Below are 21,171 nucleotides of genomic sequence, written 5' to 3'. Positions count from 1 at the left end.
CAGTCGTGCAAAACAAGCAGCCTAGAAAGCCTGTGCCTTAGCACACCTGCTTTCCTGCTGCTGATGTGTCGCTTGCAGTTAAAAACAACACATGTACACACTGCAGTCATATCGTTGTCAGCACTATGTGTGCCTCTTACCGCCCGCCTATAAGCGGGTGTATGATCGCCACCGTCCTGCCTTGGTGCTGAAAGTCCGATCTCGGTGCAGTAATGGCTGCCGGCTTCTTCCCCAGCTCGTGTGAGGAGGGGCGGGCCGTGGGCGTGCCCCCAAGGCAGAGCGGGAATCCGGCGCCCGACAGTGTGCAGTGAGAGGGCTGGAGCATGTAAATAAGGCTCCAGCCCTCGGCGCTGCTGATTGCTCAGCGCCTGTCCCCTTCCCTGAGTGACAGGGAGGGGGCGGGAACGAAGCGGCACTAGGCCGCAGAAGCCGGGGACTGGAGTTATAAGCGCCGCCGCCGTAAAAGCGCGGTCGGCGCCCAGTCCCCGGCGAACTACAAGTCCCAGCCGCGCCGCCGCTCCCGGAGCGTCCGGCGCGGTAGTTCCCCAAAACACAAAGTCACTCAGCAAAGCTGCAGTGACTGTAACCCTTTACTGTCCCCGGCGCACTAGCACACCCAGCAAGTCTGGAGTGTGCTGTGCCTGTGTGTACGGGGACACAGAGTACCTGTAATGGTGCAGGGCCATGTCCCTGAACGGTACTCCAGCTCCGTATCCAGCAGGTTCAAATGGGTCTGTGGATGGAGCCCGGCGTCAGAGTTTTGAGGCCGGCAGGATCCCACTTCCACAGAGCCCTACAAGGGGATGTGGAAGGAAAACAGCATGTGGGCTCCAGCCTCCGTACCAGCAATAGGTACCTCAACCTTACAACACCATCCAGGGGTGAGAAGGGAGCATGCTGGGGACACTATATGTGTCCTCTTTTCTTCCATCCGAACTAGTCAGCAGCTACTGCTGACTAAAATCTGTGGAGCTATGCATGGAATGTCTGACCTCCTTCGCACACAAAGCTAAAACTGGAGAACCCGTGATACCACGGGGGGGTATAGCCAGAGGGGGAGGGGCCTTGCACTTTTAATGTAGTGCTTTGTGTGGCCTCCAGAGGGCAGTAGCTATACCCCAATCGTCTGGGTCTCCCAATAGAGCGCTGAAGAAAGGCCGTTTGTCCCAACAGCGGAGAATGTCCAGCTGCAGAGGACGCAGATGGAACTGGGCAAAGGGAACCGCCTCCATTGACGCCACCATCTGACCCAGCACCTGCATCAGGTGCCTGATGGAATGACGGCGGGGCCTCAGAGAGCGCACCGCCAGTTGGAGGGACTGCTGTTTGACTAAGGGCAGCTTCACAAGTGCCGGCAAAGTCTCGAACTGCATCCCTAGGTACGTGAGACTCTGGGTCGGAGTCAGAGTGGATTTGGGCAGATTGACAAGCCACCCGAATTGGGCTAGAGTGGCGAGAGTGAGCGAGACACTCCGCTGACAGTCTGCACTGGATGGAGCCTTGACTAGAAGGTCGTCCAGGTAAGGGATCACTGCCAACCCCTGGAGGTGCAGAACCGCAATCACTGCTGCCATGACCTTGGTGAATACCCGAGGGGCCGTGGCTAACCCGAAGGGGGGAGCCGCGAATTGGAAATGTTCCTCTCCGATTGCAAAATGTAGCCAACGCTGGTGTGAAACTGTAATTGGCACATGCAGATAGGTATCTCTGATGTCGATGGATGCCAGGAAATCCCCTTGCGTCATTGAGGCAATGACCGATCGCAGAGATTCCATGCGAAAATGCCGCACCTGAACATGCTTGTTGAGAAGCTTGAGACCCAGGATGGGCCGGAAGGAACCGTCCTTTTTGGGGACTAGGAAGAGGTTTGAGTAGAAACCTCTGAACCGTTCCCGGGCGGGAACCAGTACAATTACTCCGTTGGCCTGCAAGGATGCCACGGCCTGTGAGAAGGCGGCGGCCTTGGAGCAGGGGGGAGTTGACAGAAAAAATCTGTTTGGCGGGCTGGAAGAGAATTCTATCCTGTAGCCGTGGGAGATGATATCCCGCACCCACTGATCGAAGACGTGTTGAAACCACACGTCGCCAAAGTGGGAGAGCCTGCCCCCGACCAAGGACGTTGCTGGCTCGGCCAGATAGTCAAGAGGAGGCTGCCTTAGGCTGCTTTCACACATCCGGCTTGAGCTCTGCGGCTCAATCCGGCTGTGGAAGCTATGCAACGGATGCGGTGAAAACACCGCATCCTTTGCATAAGTTTTTCCTTTGCGGCCCGTCCGGTTTTTGCCGCTTGCGGCATGCTACTGAGCATGCGCAGTGGCAAAAACCGCATGCGGCGGCCGGATGCGGTTATTGCCGCATCGCGCCGCATCCGGCCGCCATAGGCATGCATTGAAAAATGCGCCGCATCGGCCGAATGCGGCGCGATGCGGTTTTTTTTGCCGCACGAAAAAACGTGCCAGGCAACGTTCCATCCGGCCGCCGCATCGGCTAAATCTGCCGCATGCGGTAAAAACCGGATGGAACGCAAGGCCATGCGGCACAATGCGGCACTAATTAAAGTCTATGCAGGAAAATTGCAACCGGCAGCAAAAAAAAAACGGTTGCGATTTTCCTGCACAGTGCCGGAGTGTGCCGCATTGCAAAAACCGGAGGTGTGAAAGTAGCCTTAGCGGCAGCACCTCCTGCGGTCTTCTGTGGACGCGCTTTTGGGCGCCAGCTGGATTTCTGGTCCTTGGCTGAGTTAGTGGACGAGGCCGAGGGCTTAGAGGACGACCAGTTGGAGGAACGAAAGGAACGAAACCTCGACTGATTCCTACCCTGGACAGGTTTCCTGGTTTTGGTTTGTGGCATGGAAGTACTCTTCCCGCCAGTAGCTTCCTTAATAATTTCATCCAGCTGTTCTCCAAACAGCCGGGACCCAGCAAAAAGGAGTCCAGCAAGGTACTTCTTTGAAGAAGCATCTGCCTTCCACTCTCGAAGCCACAAGATTCTGCGGATAACAAGAGAATTAGCTGAAGCCACCGCAGTGCGGTGAGAAGCCTCCAGCATGGCAGACATGGCATAGGATGAAAAAGCTGAAGCTTGGGAAGTTAAGGCAACCATCTCGGGTATAGAGTCCCTGGCGAGGGAATGCATCTCCTCCAGAGAAACAGAGATGGCTTTGAGAGCCCACACTGCTGCAAAAGTCGGGGAGAACGAGGCCCCTGCCGCCTCATATACAAATTTGGCCAGAAGGTCAACCTGGCGGTCAGTGGAATCCTTAAGCGAGGTGCCATCAGCCACTGATACCACGGTCCGGGCTGAGATTCTAGACACCGGAGGGTCTACCTTCGGTGAATGAGCCCACTCCTTGACCACCTCAGGTGGAAATGGAAAACGGTCATCAGAACCACGCTTTGGGAAGCGTTTGTCAGGACAGGCCCTGGGTTTGGACACAGCGGCCTGAAAACTGGAGTGGTTAAAGAACACACTCTTTGTCCTCTTAGGCGAGGTAAACTGGTGCTTTTCTGCCAGAGAGGGTTGCTCCTCTGATACTGGCGGATTGAGGTCCAGTACAGAAATAATGGACGCAATCAAATCACTAACATCTGAGTCACTTTCGGACAGATCAATGGGGCACATGGAGTTAGCCTCCGAGCCCCCTGTAAAGGCATCCTCCCCGTCCCGCGAGTCAGTGTCTGAAACAGAGCCGCGAGACGAGGAAGGGGAGGGAGCCCTGCGTCTCCTTTTAGGAGGACGGGGTCTGGGACCAGATGATGAATCCTCTGTGAGCTCCGCTGAGAGAGCCCTAGCAGCAGAGGCACCCTGAGAAGGGGGCTGATGCAGATTCAGCAAAGTCTTGGACAGAAGTCCCATGGAGTCAGCAAAAGACTGGGAGATAGACCTAGATAAGGATTCTACCCAAGCCGGGGGTTCAGCCATAGGAGCCGGAGAAGCCGGAGAGACCACTGGGGGGGGCGATTCCAGGCTGAGGCATCGTCAGGTTAGAGCAGGCATCACAATGTGGATAAATGCTCGGTTCAGGCAGAAGGAGCTTACATGCAGTGCACACTGAATACAGCTTTGGAGCCTTGCTCCTCGTGTGAGACATGCTGCTGAAGTGGGGGCTCTGCCAGAGAATGACCCCCAGAGAGTATATACAGAGGTCCACAACCGGAGGTTGTGGCTTACCAGACCGCTGGAGCGGTTTGTGTGCCCTCCAGATCCCAAAGCCCGGACCCCCAAGCACCTCAGCAGGGATGCTGCAGCCAGTGCTGATCGCAGGGAAGAACGCTGAGAAAATGGCGCCGGAGCGAGGAGAGGGGGCGGGACTCACTCTGAGAGCGGGATCTGGAGGGCCATAGAGACCTACAGGGGAGGAGACATGTACTCAGAGAGGAGTGTCCCTCCCCTGTGCAGAACGGCCGCTGGGCGGAGCCGCGCTGTCCCTCTGCATGAATGACATGCGAGGGCAGTGAAACCGAAACTAGGCCTCCGGCGAAGCCGGGGCCTAAATTTGAGCGGTGCGGCCGGCGCGCAGGCACCATCGGCGCGGTTCTCAGGCGACAGCCAGAGAACCCGCCGGAAATGTCACAAAAATCACTCAGCACACTCTCCCCCAACAATAAAGTACAAGGGACCCCCAGAATATAAACGTCTCAGGTACTTAGCTTGCTGAGACGCAGGGTTCCAAGTCCCTGGGGATGAGTGCTCCGGTCCAGCAGGATCCTGAAGGGCTGCGGATGGAGATCGGTCTCCTGCCAAACATGGAGAACCGTGATGGCTCCCACTTCAAGCCAGAGCCCAGAGGGATGGTGAAGGAGCACGGCATGTAAGGCTCCAGCCTTGGAATCAACCTTAACAGCACCGCCGACACAGTGGGGTGAGAAGGGACATGCCGGGGGTCCAGGCTTGGACCCGCTTTTCTTCAAAATCTTTCCAAAAATGAAAAATCAGATGAGAATGCATGTGTGGATGTATGCCTCCTGAACACAAAGCGATAAACTGGCTAGATCTGGTTCTCCAGGGGGTGTATAAGCTCAGAGGGAGGAGCTACACTTTTGAGTGTAGTACTTTGTGTGTCCTCCGGAGGCAGAAGCTATACACCCAATGTCTGGGTCTCCCATAGGAACGATAAAGAAAAACACATTTAGCTTCTATCCAGTATCTATGGTGGGGATGCAGTGGGGAAGATGGAGGTCTGTATCATCAGACCACAGCGGAAAAGGGCACTTTAAGAAATGGAATAAAATATCATCATGTATCACACAGCAACAAAATCCCTGCACCGAGACAGAATTACAGGGGAAAAATCAAGCGATACCGCCACTATCCACTAGGTGGAGCTGAAGTGCTCAGTGAGAGCTATCCTCGGCATCAGACAGTAGTGAGCTCCCTCTAGTGGTGACAGAGTATAATTTTTATTATTTAGTATTATAACGCTATTTATTCCATGGTACTTTACATGAGAAAGGGGTATACATAGTAGGGACGAAAAACAATAATCATAAACCAAAAGAAGGCACAGACAGGTACAGGAGGAGAGAGGCCCCTGCCCGCGAGGACTCAGTCTACAGAGTATGATCTGTCTGTTACCATCACTATCCACTAGGTGGAGCTGAAGTGCTCAGTGCATGCTGTTGTAGGCATCAGACAGTGAGCTCCCTCTAGTGGTGACAGAGTATAATCTGTCTCATACCGTCACTATCCACTAGGTGGCGCTGAAGTGCTCAGTGCATGCTGTTGTAGGCATCAGACAGTGAGCTCCCTCTAGTGGTGACAGAGTATAATCTGTCTCATACCGTCACTATCCACTAGGTGGCGCTGAAGTGCTCAGTGCATGCTGTTGTAGGCATCAGACAGTGAGCTCCCTCTAGTGGTGACAGAGTATAATCTGTCTGATACCGTCACTATCCACTAGGTGGAGCTGAAGTGCTCAGTGCATTCTGTCCCAGGCATCAGACAGCACGCTGTCAGCTCCCTCCAGTGGTGACAGATTATAATTGTTTCTTTCTATCATGAATACATGTTCTCTGCCATTACCCGTGCTGATCTGCGTCTGGACGCATGTCGTATACTTGGCACTGTGCCAGTCGGAGGATGACCCCTGCCTTCAACAGTTCCAGGGCTCCTTGTTGGCTTTTTGCTACTCGGGTGAGGAACGCCTGCAGAGAAAAAATAAATAAATAAATACATAATGGCGCCATTGGAAAGTGTAATTAAAGGGATCATCCAGCGCCTCTCACTTCTGTATTGGGGATGCCTTTGATAAGAGATGCTGCTGACAGGAGACCTGGCGTCACACACCACAGCTGGCGTCACACACCTTAAAGGGAAAGGTTTAACCCTTCCAAGTCTAGCATATTGCACCCGTACCATTTTGGATTCGTAGATGTACAGCGCCTTCAGCAGCGGCGGCTGCGGATTCAGCAGGTTCTGTAAGACGACGTCCTCCTGGGCCAGGCTGTCCACCAGAGCCTGCAGGTATCCGCTGTTACACAGATACGCCAGCCACTGCTGCTGCTTGTCCACACAGACGATCCGGTCCAATAGGGCGAGCGCCATCATCTGAAGAAAGAAAAAAAAACAAAAAAACTGCAAAGACTGACACTTAATATCATTTATGAGAATTGGAATAAACCCTTTATCGGATAGAGCCAGCAAAAAGAAGCACTTTTGCAATTTGCTGCTTGTTAAAATTTTCAGCCGTTCTTGAGATATTAACACTTTTGTTTTCTTAACAGTTTGTTGCCTAGGAAACCGACCACCGCTGCAACGATTTGTAAACAAAAGAAACCGTTAATATCTCAAGAACGGCTGTGAATTTTAATAAGCAGTAAATTACAAATGTGATTGTTTCTTAAAGTTCTAGCAAATAATATAAAAATATGTGGAAATGGAAATAACCCTTTAAATGATCTCTGCATAAAACTTAACTTACTCTGCCGATTTCGCGCCCATCGCAGGAGTCTCTGCAGATCACCTCCATTAGTGCCGCCCCGTAAGCCTCAAATATGGAGAGGTTGTCCCTCTGGAGCTTACTGAACACGTCCTCTGGGGCAGTCAGTCTCTCCCACATGGTCTTATTAGCTGAAAGGCATAAAAATAAACAATTGAGCATGTGCGACCACCAATCGTGTACACGTGGTCGCACATGCTCACTACAGATCCACTCTCACAAGGGACTTGGGGTCCAGTTCTGGTAGCTGTGCTAAGAAACAGCGCCTCTCCTGTGTATGTGCCATGCCCGGTATTGCAGGCCATGACCATTCACATAAATGAAGCTGAGCTGCAATACCGGCTGTCACCTATGAACAGAGGGGGCGCCATTTCAGAGTTTTTCAGATCTTTTTGCACCCACCTGCTTCCAGAGTGTCCGGCTCATCGGGTCTCTGGGCAATCTGCAAATAATACAGCAGGGCTCCGTACAGATGAGTGCGCACCCGCTGCAATCCTCCACCTGCGCGAACAGAAAAACACCAGGAAACGTCATCACTAACATGTCCCGGTGCAGAGATAATGCTTCTCACAGCTGAGGGTTTGCTGCAATGGTTTTCAGTCTAGACGAGCTGAATGTTATCTGCAGAGCAAATTTCCCTCCTGTCTCGAGGGTTCGTCGCAATGTATCAGTGCAGGTGGTGACTGTCACAAACCCTCAGTGGTGAGAAGCATTGGGTTGTTCTGGGTTTTTCCCCATCTAGATGTAAATAGGAAAAATCCCATTCACTGACAGCAAGCAGAGATCGTAAAGGTGGGGAGAAATCGAAACTCCATGATTATAATATAATTTTGATTAAAAAAATATAAAAAATGGAAAATTACTTTAAATCTGCCTGATAGGATACAAGAAAAAAAGAAAGAAAAAAAAAACAAAAAAAAAAACAAAAAAAACCCTACCTTCTGTGATTGGCTAAGGACTCTGAGCCTTGACTCCACCCATACAAGAGCTGGATGAGATCTCAGCCACACCCATCTGTGCGATTGGCTGACGACTCAGAGCCTTGACTCCACCCATCCATGTGACTGGATGAGGGCTCAGTGCTTCAACCACACCCATCTGTGCGATTGGCTGATGACTCAGAGCCTTGACTCCACCCATGTGCCTGGTTGAGGGCTCAGGGCCTAAGCCACACCCATTTATGCGATTGGCTGAGGACTCAGACTCTACTCCACCCATCCATGCAATTGGCTTAATGTTCAGTGCCTTAGCCACATCCATCTGTGCGATTGGCCGAGGACTCAGCCAGTACTTCACCCATCCATGTGATTGGATGAGGCCTCAGCTACACCTATATGCACGATTGGCTGACGACTCAAAGCCTTGACTCCACCCAAGTGACTGGATGAGGGCTCAGTACCTCAACCACACCCATCTATACTATTGGCAGACGACTCAGAGACTTGACTCCACCCATCCATGCAACTGGCTGAACACTCAGTGCCTTAGCCACACCCATGTGTGTGATTGGTTTACCCAGTACGGTAACTATAGCTATGATTGGCTGAAGGTTCTGTATCTAGTCTGACAACTAGTGGCTAAACAGCGCCCACTTTGTGATTAGCTGATGCCTTGACCCCGCACACGGCTGATTCTGGAGGTGGAGACTAACTGATGGGAGGAGCTAGTGCCGCTATACATTGAGTATATGCCGCCAGATGCTGCTGATAGTGGCACCACAATGTCCCAAGAAAATTCAGGGTTTCTTTGTCGCTCCTTATTGGGAGACCCAGACAATTGGGTGTATAGCTTATGCCTCCGGAGGCCACACAAAGTATTACACTAAAAGTGTAAAGCCCCTCCCCTTCAGCCTATACACCCCCCGTACTGCTACGGGCTCATCAGTTTTTATGCTTTGTGCGAAGGAGGTCAGACATGCACGCATAGCTCCACAGATTAGTCAGCAGCAGCTGCTGACTATGTCGGATGGAAGAAAAGAGGGCCCATAACAGGGCCCCCAGCATGCTCCCTTCTCACCCCACTCTTGTCGGCGGTGTTGTTAAGGTTGAGGTATCCATTGCGGGTACGGAGGCTGGAGCCCACATGCTGCTTTCCTTCCCCATCCCTCAATTAGGGCTCTGGGTGAAGTGGGATCCTTTCGGTCTCCAGGCACAGGAGACCGTGCTCCATCCACAGCTCCTGAGGACCATGCTGGATAGGAGCCGAGTATCGTTCAGGGACATGGCCCTGCTACTTTGAGGTACTCTGTGTCCCCGTGGGGACCGCGCACAGCAACACTCCAGCATTGCTGGGTGTGCTAGTGCACCGGGGACAGCAGCGCTGACTGCGTTTGTGCCATTACACACTTCAGCGTCGCTGAGTGTGTTCGTGTAGGGGGACTGCCGCGCTGACCGCCGCTGCCATGGTTATCACTGCGGCGCGGCTGGGACTGTTAGTGCGCCGGGGACTTCCGCGCCGACCGCGCTTATACGGCGGCCGCGCTTATAACTCGAGTCCCCGGCTTTTGCGGCCTAGTCTCGTTTTCTTCCCGCCCCCAGCCCTGCCAGTCAGGGGAAGGGCGGGACGCTGTACAGGACGGCAGCACTGAGGGCTGGAGCATGCTTTGCATACTCCACCCCCCTCACTCTGCACAGTGGGGCACCAGTTCCCGCACTTTTCTGGGTCACGCCCACGGCTCCCTCCTCTCCTCAGGACGCCGGCAGCCATTCCTCTCAGCTCTGCTAACGCTGGAGAGGAGAGACAAGCTCAGGGAGACCCAGGCAGGATTTCTGATGCCCACACAACCGCTTTGCGAAGGCGGTAAGCAGCACCTGTGGTGCTGGCCCCACTAGTGCAGAAGTGTACTTATAGATTATATGATTATAGACTATACTTTACACTGTATGGTGCACTGTTGATTTTTGTCTATATACCCTCCTGTCTTGCTCAGAGGAGACAACAGCATGTCGTCCACAAATAGCAAGGGTGCCAAAGCACAGACTTACTATGCTGCCTGTGCAGCATGTACGGCTATACTGCCGGCAGGTTCCACTGACCCTCATTGTGTGCAATGCTCGGCCCCTGTGGCACTTACTCAGCCGGAGCCTCTGCTAAGGGCGGCCCAGGGAGAACCACCTGTTAACACTGTCCAGGTGACAGGGACGGAGTTTGCAGTTTTTACTGAAAGACTTTGAGACTATGGCTAAGATATTAGAAGCCTTGCAGTCCAGGCCGGCATCTCAAGCCAGGGGCACTGTGGAATCATTGCCCCCTGGTCCCCCTCAGTTGGAACAGCAATGTCCTCCCGGGGTGTCTCATGGATCCCAGGGTGAGGTCTCTGACACGGACCGCAGCCCCAGACCGATTAAGCGAGCTCGCTATGATATCCCCTCGACATCATCCCAATGTTCAGGGTCTCAGCGAGAGGACTCTCTGTATGATGAAGCGGAGGTAGCTGATCAGGATTCTGATCCTGAAGCCGCTCTCAACCTTGATACTCCTGATGGGGACGCCATAGTGAATGATCTTATTGCGTCCATCAATGAAATGTTGGATATTTCTCCCTCAGCTCCCCCAGTGGAGGAGTCAGCTTCTCAGCAGGAGAAATTCCGTTTCAGGTTTCCTAAGCGTACAAAGAGTATGTTTCTGGACCACTCTGACTTCAGAGAGGCAGTCCAGAAACACCGAGCTTATCCAGATAAGCGTTTTTCCAAGCGCCTTAAGGATACACGTTACCCTTTCCCCCCTGACGTGGTCAAGGGCTGGACTCAGTGTCCCAAGGTGGATCCTCCAATCTCCAGACTGGCGGCTAGATCCATAGTTGCAGTGGAAGATGGAGCTTCACTCAAGGATGCCACTGACAGACAGATGGAGCTCTGGTTGAAATCCATCTATGAAGCTATCGGCGCGTCTTTTGCTCCAGCATTCGCAGCCGTATGGGCACTCCAAGCTATCTCAGCTGGTCAGGCGCAAATTGACGCACTCACACGTACGTCTGCGCCGCAGGTGGCGTCTATAACCTCTCAAACGTCGGCATTTGCGTCCTACGCTATTAATGCTGTCCTGGACTCTGCGAGCCGTATGGCGGTTGCAGCCGACAATTCGGTGGCAATACGCAGGGCCTTGTGGCTGCGGGAATGGAAGGCAGATTCGGCTTTCAAAAAGTGCTTAACTGGATTGCCATTTTCTGGCGACCGTTTGTTTGGTGAGAGATTGGATGAAATCATTAAACAATCCAAGGGAAAGGAAACATCCTTACCCCAGGCCAAACCAAAAACACCCCAACAGAGGAGGGGACAGTCGAGGTTTCGGTCCTTTCGGGGTGCGGGCAGGTCCCAATTCTCCTCGTCCAAAAGGCCTCAGAAGGATCAGAGGAACTCCGACGCATGGCGGTCTAAATCACGCCCTAAAAAGACCGCCGGAGGTGCCGCTACTAAGGCGGCTTCCTCATGACTTACGGCCTCCTCACACCGCATCCTCGGTCGGTGGCAGGCTCTCCCGCTTTTGCGACACCTGGCTGCCACAAGTAAAAGACCGTTGGGTGAGAGACATTTTGTCTCACGGTTACAGGATAGAGTTCAGCTCTCGTCCTCCGACTCGATTCTTCAGAACATCTCCGCCTCCCGAGCGAGTCGAGGCTCTTCTGCAGGCGGTGGGCATTCTGAAGGCAGAAGGAGTGGTGGTCCCGGTTCCTCTTCAGCAACAGGGCCACGGTTTCTACTCCAACCTGTTTGTGGTTCCAAAGAAGGACGGGTCCTTCCGTCCTGTTTTGGACCTAAAACTGCTCAACAAACACGTAAGGACCAGGCGGTTCCGGATGGAATCCCTCCGCTCCGTCATCGCCTCAATGTCCCAAGGAGATTCCTAGCATCGATCGATATCAAGGATGCTTATCTCCACGTACCAATTGCTCCAGAGCATCAGCGCTTCTTGCGCTTCGCCATAGGAGACGAACACCTTCAGTTCGCGGCACTGCCGTTCGGCCTGGCGACAGCCCCAAGGGTTTTCATCAAGGTCATGGCTACAGTAGTTGCGGTCCTCCACTCTCAGGGTCACTCAGCGATACCTTACTTAGACGATCTGCTGGTCAAGGCACCCTCTCAAGAGGCATGCCAACACAGCCTCAGCGTTACTCTGGAGATTCTCCAGAGTTTCGGGTGGATCATCAATTTTCCAAAGTCAAATCTGACACCGGTCCAATCGCTGACATATCTTGGCATGGAGTTTCATACTCTTCCAGCGATAGTGAAGCTTCCGCTGGACAAACAGCATTCACTACAGACAGGGGTACAATCTCTCCTTCAAGGTCGGTCACACCCCTTGAGGCGCCTCATGCACTTCCTGGGGAAGATGGTGGCAGCAATGGAAGCAGTCCCTTTCGCGCAGTTTCACCTGCGTCCACTTCAATGGGACATCCTACGCAAGTGGGACAGGATGCCGACGTCCCTAGACAGGAACGTTTCCCTCTCTCAGGCAACCAAAGCTTCCCTTCGGTGGTGGCTTCTTCCCACTTCATTATCGAAGGGGAAATCCTTCCTACCCCCATCCTGGGCGGTGGTCACGACGGACGCGAGTCTGTCAGGGTGGGGAGCAGTTTTTCTCCACCACAGGGCTCAGGGTACGTGGACTCAGCAAGAGTCCTCACTTCAGATCAATGTTCTGGAGATCAGGGCAGTGTATCTTGCCCTAAAAGCGTTCCAGCAGTGGCTGGAAGGCAAGCAGATCCGAATTCAGTCGGACAACTCCACAGCGGTGGCATACATCAACCACCAAGGTGGGACACGCAGTCGGCAAGCCTTCCAGGAAGTCCGGCGGATTCTGCTGTGGGTGGAAGCCACAGCATCCACCATATCCGCAGTTCACATCCCGGGCGTAGAAAACTGGGAAGCAGACTTTCTCAGTCGCCAGGGCATGGACGCAGGGGAATGGTCCCTTCACCCGGACGTGTTTCAGGAGATCTGTTGCCGCTGGGGGATGCCGGACGTCGACCTAATGGCGTCACGGCACAACAACAAGGTCCCAACATTCATGGCTCGATCTCAAGATCACAGAGCTCTGGCGGCAGACGCCTTAGTTCAGGATTGGTCGCAGTTTCGGCTTCCTTATGTGTTTCCTCCTCTGGCACTGTTGCCCAGAGTGTTACGCAAGATCAGGACCGACTGCCGCCGCGTCATCCTCGTCGCTCCAGACTGGCCGAGGAGGTCGTGGTACCCGGATCTGTGGCATCTCACGGTCGGCCAACCGTGGGCACTGCCAGACCGACCAGATTTGCTGTCTCAAGGGCCGTTTTTCCATCTGAATTCTGCGGCCCTCAACCTGACTGTGTGGCCATTGAGTCCTGGATCCTAGCGTCTTCAGGATTATATCAAGAGGTCATTGCCACTATGAGACAGGCTAGGAAACCAACGTCCGCCAAGATCTACATTTCTCGTACGGCGCCCCTGCGCCGCTCGGATGCACTCTTTGTCCTTGTCGCTGGCCAGCGTAAAGGGACACAAGCTTCCAAGTCAACCCTGGCTCGGTGGATCAAGGAACCAATTCTCGAAGCTTACCGTTCCTCGGGGCTTCCGGTTCCCTCAGGACTGAAGGCCCATTCTACCAGGGCCATGGGAGCGTCCTGGGCCTTGCGACACCAGGCTACGGCTCAGCAGGTGTGTCAGGCGGCTACCTGGTCGAGCCTGCACACTTTCACGAAGCACTATCAGGTGCATACCTATGCTTCGGCAGATGCCAGCCTAGGTAGGCGAGTCCTTCAGGCGGCAGTTGCCCACCTGTAGGACGGAGCCGTTACGGCTCTATTATGAGGTATTATTTACCCACCCAGGGACTGCTTTTGGACGTCCCAATTGTCTGGGTCTCCCAATAAGGAGCGACAAAGAAGAAGGGAATTTTGTTTACTTACCGTAAATTCCTTTTCTTCTAGCTCCAATTGGGAGACCCAGCACCCGCCCCTGTTTTTGTAACACATGTTGTTCATGTTAAATGGTTTCAGTTCTCCGATATTCCTTCGGATTGAATTTACTTTAAACCAGTTTATAATTTTTTCCTCCTTCTTGCTTTTGCACCAAAACTGATGAGCCCGTAGCAGTACGGGGGGTGTATAGGCTGAAGGGGAGGGGGTTTACACTTTTAAGTGTAATACTTTGTGTGGCCTCCGGAGGCATAAGCTATACACCCAATTGTCTGGGTCTCCCAATTGGAGCTAGAAGAAAAGGAATTTACGGTAAGTAAACAAAATTCCCTTCTTTTCCATGATCTGATGATTGACTAAAGCGTAAAAAGGCACGGGCTGTGCCGGGGTGAGGACAGCTAGCCAAAGCATTGATCTAGGTAGCCCCCGGAGCACTGACCGGTCTTCAGAATTAATTCCAGCAGTTTCCTGAGGATCATGTGCAGCGAGGAGTCTCCGATGGAGGCGAATCCTGCAGACAAGGTGTCCGCTCCCGTAGGGGCCGCGAAGGATCCGTCCAACATGAGCACGTATTGTGACTGGCCGGCCCCCCGCGCGCCCAGCGGCTGCTTCTGCTCCGTGCGTATGGACTGGCTCAGGTGCACGGTGAGTGTGAACACGGCCCCGGCCACCACCGCCATCAGGTCCTTAGTCGCCTCGTCGTCCAGGATCTGCAAAAAGCGAGAGAGGGAGACATTGATCCGGTGTGGCATACAATGGCCATTAACAATCCTATATCTCCTTATATATCAGCGGGAAAAGAAACAAGCAGATTGAATGTTTTATCTAAAGAAGCTTATCAGTGCTGCAATTAGAGGGGCTGTCCATTGCTAGGTGTCATAAGGTGGCGCCATATCCCAGCGTGATGAGATGGGACCACCCTCTGCACCATAGACTCACCTTGTCGTGCAGATCCTGCAGCAGATCCCTGATGATCAACTGCCTCTGCTCCGCCGGGATCAGGTCCTGAGGACAGGCGGTCAGGATGATCTCCACCAGCTGCCGCCAGGACTCCAGGGCGTGACGCTTGGCGTGAAGACACTGGAACATCTTGTTTCTTTCCACCGCGTACTGCAGGATCGTGTTGATTTCCTGAAGAAACATCAAAGCTGCAGTACCCAAAATCGACCACTGAAGGGTGTGGCGCTGTGCATGCAAATATCTAAAATCTGGACGACCCCTTTAAATAGCACCAATCACCTCCAACAGTAAAGGTCGCTGTCCGATGGCGGCCATCCCCTGCAGAGCGTTGACTTCTGCGACCAGCACTCGCCGGAGGAGCTGTAAGGACAGAAAACGATTAGTATACAGGACGACCGGACCCTCCGTGCGCAGACGCCGCCGAGGAGAGCCCCCGCTCACCTTCACGTTGCAGACGGTCTGACCGCCGCGGTTCTTGTGTTCGCAGTTCGTGATCAGATGCTCGATTTGGATGCGATCAAAGAAATCCAGCTGCAGCTGCTCCGGGATCTCCTGCGCAAAGTCAATGGCGTCCAAGATGCTCAAAATTTTCCTGCGAACTATGAAAAGAACAAAACGCGCGTCAGGGGCGTCAGTTATGGCGCTTACATCTTCTAAGCTTTACTGCCCGGGTCTTCTGTCAAACTGTCTGGGGGAGAGCACAGATCACACCAGAGGCGAGACCATAAAATATCAATCTTCAGAAGCGCGTCGTCCTCAAAATCCATGAGGCACCTAAAGCAAAAATCTCAGTATATATGTAGCTAGTGACTGACGCCGAATTCTAGGGAGGTCACCTTTTGAGGACGTGTCAAAGTGAAGAAACGCATTAATGCTCCGGAGGTCATCTTCCAAACCAGCCTCACCGTCAGCTACAGACAGGAGAAGAGAGAAAAAGGTCAGTACATACATTACTTATCCTGTATTATACTCCAGAGCTGCACTCACTATTCTGCTGGTGCAGTCACTGTGTACATACATTACATTACTTATCCTGAGTTACCTCCTGTATTATCCTCCAGAGCTGCACTCACTATTCTGCTGGTGCAATCACTGTGCACATACATTACATTACTGATCCTGAGTTACCTCCTGTATTATGCTCCAGAGCTGCACTCACTATTCTGCTGCTGCAGTCACTGTGTACATACATTACATTACTGATTCTGAGTTACCTCCTGTATTATCCTCCAGAGCTGCACTCACTATTCTGCTGGTGCAGTCACTGTGTACATACATTACTGATCCTGAGTTACCTCCTGTATTATCCTCCAGAGCTGCACTCACTATTCTGCTGGTGCAGTCACTGTGTACATACATTACATTACTGATCCTGACTTACCTCCTGTATTATCCTCCAGAGCTGCACTCACTATTCTGCTGGTGCAGTCACTGTGTACATACATTACATTACCTCCTGTATTATACTCCAGAGCTGCACTCACTATAAAGCATAGCAGTATACCCCTCACCTGTGGAGGGACGGACGGGCACGTCGTCTAGCAGGAGGTTCAGCAGTCTCTGTGTATGGGAGCGCTGGCGGTTCAGGGACGTGATGCGCAGTTCGATGGACACGGTCTTCATCAGCCAGGACATCTGATTGAGGGCAGAGATTTCATGTCCTAAGAAAAAAAAAACCAAACCCATTAGTTATTGTGATAAGACCGGACGCTGCGTCTCCTGTGCACGGATCTGAGGAGCCCAAAGCGTGGACTATTTCCGAGCCGTGCCACTATGGAGATGCAGCTTGTGGTCTCGCCATTCACTTCTATGGGAGATGCAGAAACAAAGCCAACAGAAGTGACCGGAGCGCAGCAGCACCGCCGCCCAGCCACCACTCCACTGACAGAAGTGACCAGAGCGCAGCAGCACCGAGGCCCAGCCACCGCTCCACCGACAGAAGTGACCAGAGCACAGCAGCACCGCCGCCCAGCCACCGCTCCACCGACAGAAGTGACCAGAGCACAGCAGCACCGTCGCCCAGCAACCGCTCCACTGACAGAAGTGACCAGAGCACAGCAGCACCGCCGCCCAGCCACCGCTCCACTAACAGAAGTGACCAGAGCACAGCAGCACCGCCGCCCAGCCACCGCTCCACTGACAGAAGTGACCGGAGCACAGCAGCACCATCGCCCAGCCACAGCTCCACTGACAGAAGTGACCAGAGCACAGCAGCACCGCCGCCCAGCCACCGCTCCACTGACAGAAGTGACCGGAGCACAGCAGCACCGCCGCCCAGCCACCGCTCCACTGACAGAAGTGACCAGAGCACAGCAGCACCGTCGCCCAGCAACCGCTCCACTGACAGAAGTGACCAGAGCACAGCAGCACCGTCGCCCAGCAACCGCTCCACTGACAGAAGTGACCAGAGCACAGCAGCACCATCGCCCAGCCACAGCTCCACTGACAGAAGTGACGGACAAAGCGTCTCATGATTTGGAGCGGGACGTTCCCTCTCCCGATGACGGCAGCGCTCACCCAGCAGGTAAAATCAGAAGTCATGTAATAAAAGGTGTGATCGGATACTTTGCAATCACCTTTCACGGAGAAGGGCAGGTGGTGAAACTGAGTGACCAGGAAATCCTGACTGGTGCGCAGGTATCGCATGGTGGGTCCGGAGGTGTCTGCGCAGGCACAGAGCTGATGGATCACCTGAAGAAGAAGCAAAACATTCAGTAAAATCACGGGTGAGACAGGGCCCCAGAACATAACGGGTGTGTATGAAGGCCAGGAGGAGTCCGGCATCATGCACCCCCTCACGGATCAGCGAATGTGCACAGTGCTAAACGGCAGAGGTTCAGATCCTATCCACTTCATCAGGAGCTGGGGGCCGGGTGTGGGACTGTGGAGGTGGCCTGAGCTATAGATTGTTCAAACGTAATAAGAATATCTGTGTATATAAGTAATCAAAATATAGATGTAGTTGCATAATTATCTGTCTATGTAGCCATCGCATAGACCCATTATATAATTCTAAGCTGTATAGTCATGAAGGAGTTAACCAAAGATAATGAAGCCAGAATGTAAAGCTGCAAAAGTGTCATCAGTAATGTTCACACAGAAAGAATGTAGAAGAATCAAACTGCGCTGTGAGATATTATGGAGTAAAAGTACTCCCTGTTTAGCTTCAAGGCCGAAGTAGCTTTTCTGTATAATTGGATCTATCGAATACACGAGTCAGTAGAAGACGCTTCCGGAAAGAGAGAGAGCATGTCTGTGTGTTCATCGTCTTATACATGGATATATTGGCACCGATATACAGCTAATACGGCACAGTCTCTGAATACCCTGTATGAAGATACCATTAGCGGTCATCACCTAAATTTCTCCCTTGACAGGACCTCCACCAATCTGATACTGATGACCTAACCACAGCCCACCTGATAGCAGAGCTCAGCAAGGTGCGGCGACTCCACCACGGCCACCGGCCCCATCCTCCCGTCAGTGCCCTTCTTCAGGATGTCCAGGACGGAGTGCAGACAGGTCCGGGGGAAGCCCAAAACTCCTAAAATATGAAGCAGAAAATTATAACCACCCCTCAGTGCCACTCTGCGCAGGGCCGGCACCCGTCAGTATGACACAATAAGGGGGTACAACGTTCCCGTACCAGAGTCTTGAAGGTTCGTCGTGCTGACGGGTTTCTTCAGCTCAAACCCCAGGAGGTAGAGGGCCAGGTTGGGGGGCTTCATCTCCAGGGAGGTGATCAGCAGGTTGAGGATGTGGATTTTGGTCTCGTGGTGAACCGTGGACATCTTTCTTTCTTCTTCAACATCTAAAACAAAAAAAAAAGGAACGTTAATAAACTCATGGCAGGGACCGTCCCCGACCATGACGTGGAAGGGCCACTCACCTTCTAGGGGGTTCACAGTCTCCTCCGAGTCCTCGCTGTCCAGGCACTCCACGAAGCCCGCCATTAGCTTCTGACTAATTTTCTGCAGAGGCAAAAAAACAAAAAAAAAACCACAAAAAAACACGTAAGTCACTCGTAGGGTTAATTCCGAACATGTAGGGTTAACGCCAAATGCCAGATGATGGAGCCAGTGGTGCACGTGTCATTTCACAGCCCATCCTTGGGATCTAAGGGGTCCCCCTTCATGACCGGCCGATTTTTCGCTTTCCGTTTTTTTTTTCGCCATTCTCTTTCCGAGACGTAATTTTTTTTATTTTTCGGTCAATATGGTCATGTGAGGGCTCACTTTTTGCGGAACGAGCTGCACTTTTAAATGAAACCATAAGGTTTTACCATATAATGTACTGGAAAATGGCAAACAAAATCCAAATGCGCAAAATTGCAAAAAAAGGGCAATAGCGTTATTGTTTTTGAGATATTTTATTCACCGTGTACACGATATGGTAAAACCGATGTATGGGTGTGATGCCTGAGGTCGGCGCGAGTTCGTAGACACCAAACATGAATAGGTTTACTTTTATCTAAGGGGTTAAAAAAATAAATCATACATTTGCCCGAAAAAAATTGGAGTACGTTTTGCGCCATGTTCCGTGACCCGTAGCGTTGTCATTTTTAGGGATCTATGGCTCAGTGATGGCTTATTTTTTGCGTCTCGAGCTGCTGTTAATAACTGTACCATTTTTGCGCAGGTGCTACGCTTTGATCGCCTGTTATTGCTTTTAGCGCAAAATTTGTGGCGACCAAAAAAAACCCCTAAACTTTAGCGTTTGGATTTTTTTTTTCCCGCTACGCCGTTTACCGATCAGATTAATTGATTTTATATTCTGATAGATCGGGCATTTCTGAAAGCGGCGATACCAAATGTGTGTATATGTTTTTTATTTTTTTTAACCCTTTAATTTTCAATGGGGCGAAAGGGGGGATGATTTGAACTTTTAGGTATTTTTAAAACTTTTTTTTTTACATGGTACCTTAGGGGGCTATATGGATCAGCAGTCTGATCACTCTGCCAGATCTGCTGATCACAGCTATACAGTAAAAATCAACTGAGATGTGAGCTGATTGCTGCAAGCTGCCGGCACCAGACCGCCGGCAGTAACACTATGACCGCTAGGACATAATATTACTGCCCGCGGTCGTTAAGGGTTAATGCTGGGAGCAAACCTATAAGTAATGGCTTCAAGAGGACGGTCCGTGCCCATATACTATCATAGGGGACATAATAGAAAGGCCATACGTTTGCATTTAAAGGGACTCTCCTCCGCGTACTGTGGGGGTCATGGGTACTATAGGTGTCGCTGCTGATGACCGGAGAGGAGTCGTGCAGCGCCCGGATCATGCACCGGACCCCTCTCTCCGCCCGCTCTGGATGCCGCCTCCACATATCGGAGATTTTCCTTACCGGATCTTGGGTAAAGTCTCCCACGATCTTGGCTTGGATGTTGGCGTTGCTGGAAATGCTGCACAAGATCTTTGCGCTCTCGAAGGCCAGTTCCGGATTGCCGGAGCCGTGATACAGATACCTGCAGACAACCGAGGGGAATGGATACTTGGTGACCTCATGGCTGAATATTGCACCGCGCTCGTGGATTCGGGAGGGGGGGGGCACTGACCTGGCGATGTTCACCACGTGATCGGCCTTTTTGGATCGCGGGTTGATCCCTTGGAGTAACTGCTCCAGGGGGGTGACGATCAGCGAGAGGTGGCTCTCCCGCAGGAGGTCCATGAACAGGTTCTCCTTCTGCAGCGTCAGGTTGAGGAGCATGAAGCAGCACATCACCGCCTTCCCCAAATGCTTCTTCCCTGGGGCACAAAACGGCAGCTCCTGGTTACCTCCTTGCCCCCATCAGGTCTAGACCCTGTTACCAGTCCACGGACGCCACTATAGAGCCGTTCTATACTCCGTGTGCAGAATTATTAGGCAAGTTGTATTTTAGAGGATTTTTTTTATTGTTCTCAATCAGCCCAAAAGACTCAAATATCAAAGCTTAATATTTTGGCAGTTGGAGGTTTTTTTTAGATTTGGCTTCTTAGGAGGATCTGTCTGTGCAGGTGACTATTACTGTGCAGAATTATTAGGCAACTTAATAAAAAACAAATCTATCCCATCTCACTTGTTTATTGTCACCAGGTAAACCAATATAATTGCACAAAATGTAGAAATAAACATTTCTGACATGCAAAAACAAAACCCCAAAAAATGAGTGACCAATATAGCCCCCTTTCTTTCTGATGACACTCAGCAGCCGACCATCCATAGATTCTGTCATTGCTTGATCTGTTTACGATCATTGCGTACAGCAGCCTCCACAGCCTCCAGACACTGCCCCCAGAGGTGGACTGTTTTCCCTCCCTGTAGATCTCACATTTTATGAGGGACTACAGGTTCTCTATGGGGTTCAGATCAGGTGAACAAGGGGCCCATGTCATTATTTT

General features: G+C 52.1%; 1 protein-coding gene across 2 annotated transcripts in view; it reads right to left on the bottom strand.

The window, feature by feature from the left end:
* Positions 1-21,171, bottom strand: part of NUP205 (nucleoporin 205) — a 74,113-nt gene that overhangs the window by 16,828 nt on the left and 36,114 nt on the right. The window contains exons 18-33 of one of the 2 annotated variants that reach the window (XM_075343821.1): positions 20,349-20,538; positions 20,138-20,258; positions 18,676-18,757; positions 18,433-18,597; positions 18,206-18,330; positions 17,363-17,477; positions 16,298-16,447; positions 15,623-15,697; positions 15,228-15,385; positions 15,066-15,146; positions 14,766-14,957; positions 14,266-14,536; positions 7,340-7,438; positions 6,920-7,068; positions 6,355-6,546; positions 6,022-6,143 (exon numbers count right to left, since the gene is read on the bottom strand). In XM_075343821.1, the coding sequence (XP_075199936.1) occupies positions 6,022-6,143; positions 6,355-6,546; positions 6,920-7,068; positions 7,340-7,438; positions 14,266-14,536; positions 14,766-14,957; positions 15,066-15,146; positions 15,228-15,385; positions 15,623-15,697; positions 16,298-16,447; positions 17,363-17,477; positions 18,206-18,330; positions 18,433-18,597; positions 18,676-18,757; positions 20,138-20,258; positions 20,349-20,538 (2,287 nt within the window). The remainder of the gene's footprint in view (positions 1-6,021; positions 6,144-6,354; positions 6,547-6,919; positions 7,069-7,339; positions 7,439-14,265; positions 14,537-14,765; positions 14,958-15,065; positions 15,147-15,227; positions 15,386-15,622; positions 15,698-16,297; positions 16,448-17,362; positions 17,478-18,205; positions 18,331-18,432; positions 18,598-18,675; positions 18,758-20,137; positions 20,259-20,348; positions 20,539-21,171) is intronic. The other variant, XM_075343820.1, reaches the window with a different exon arrangement.

Source organism: Anomaloglossus baeobatrachus, chromosome 4, assembly GCF_048569485.1.
Source record: "Anomaloglossus baeobatrachus isolate aAnoBae1 chromosome 4, aAnoBae1.hap1, whole genome shotgun sequence".
NCBI lineage: Eukaryota > Metazoa > Chordata > Amphibia > Anura > Aromobatidae > Anomaloglossus > Anomaloglossus baeobatrachus.
Note: the sequence above shows the minus strand (reverse complement) of the source record. Positions and strands in the feature narration are given on the sequence as shown.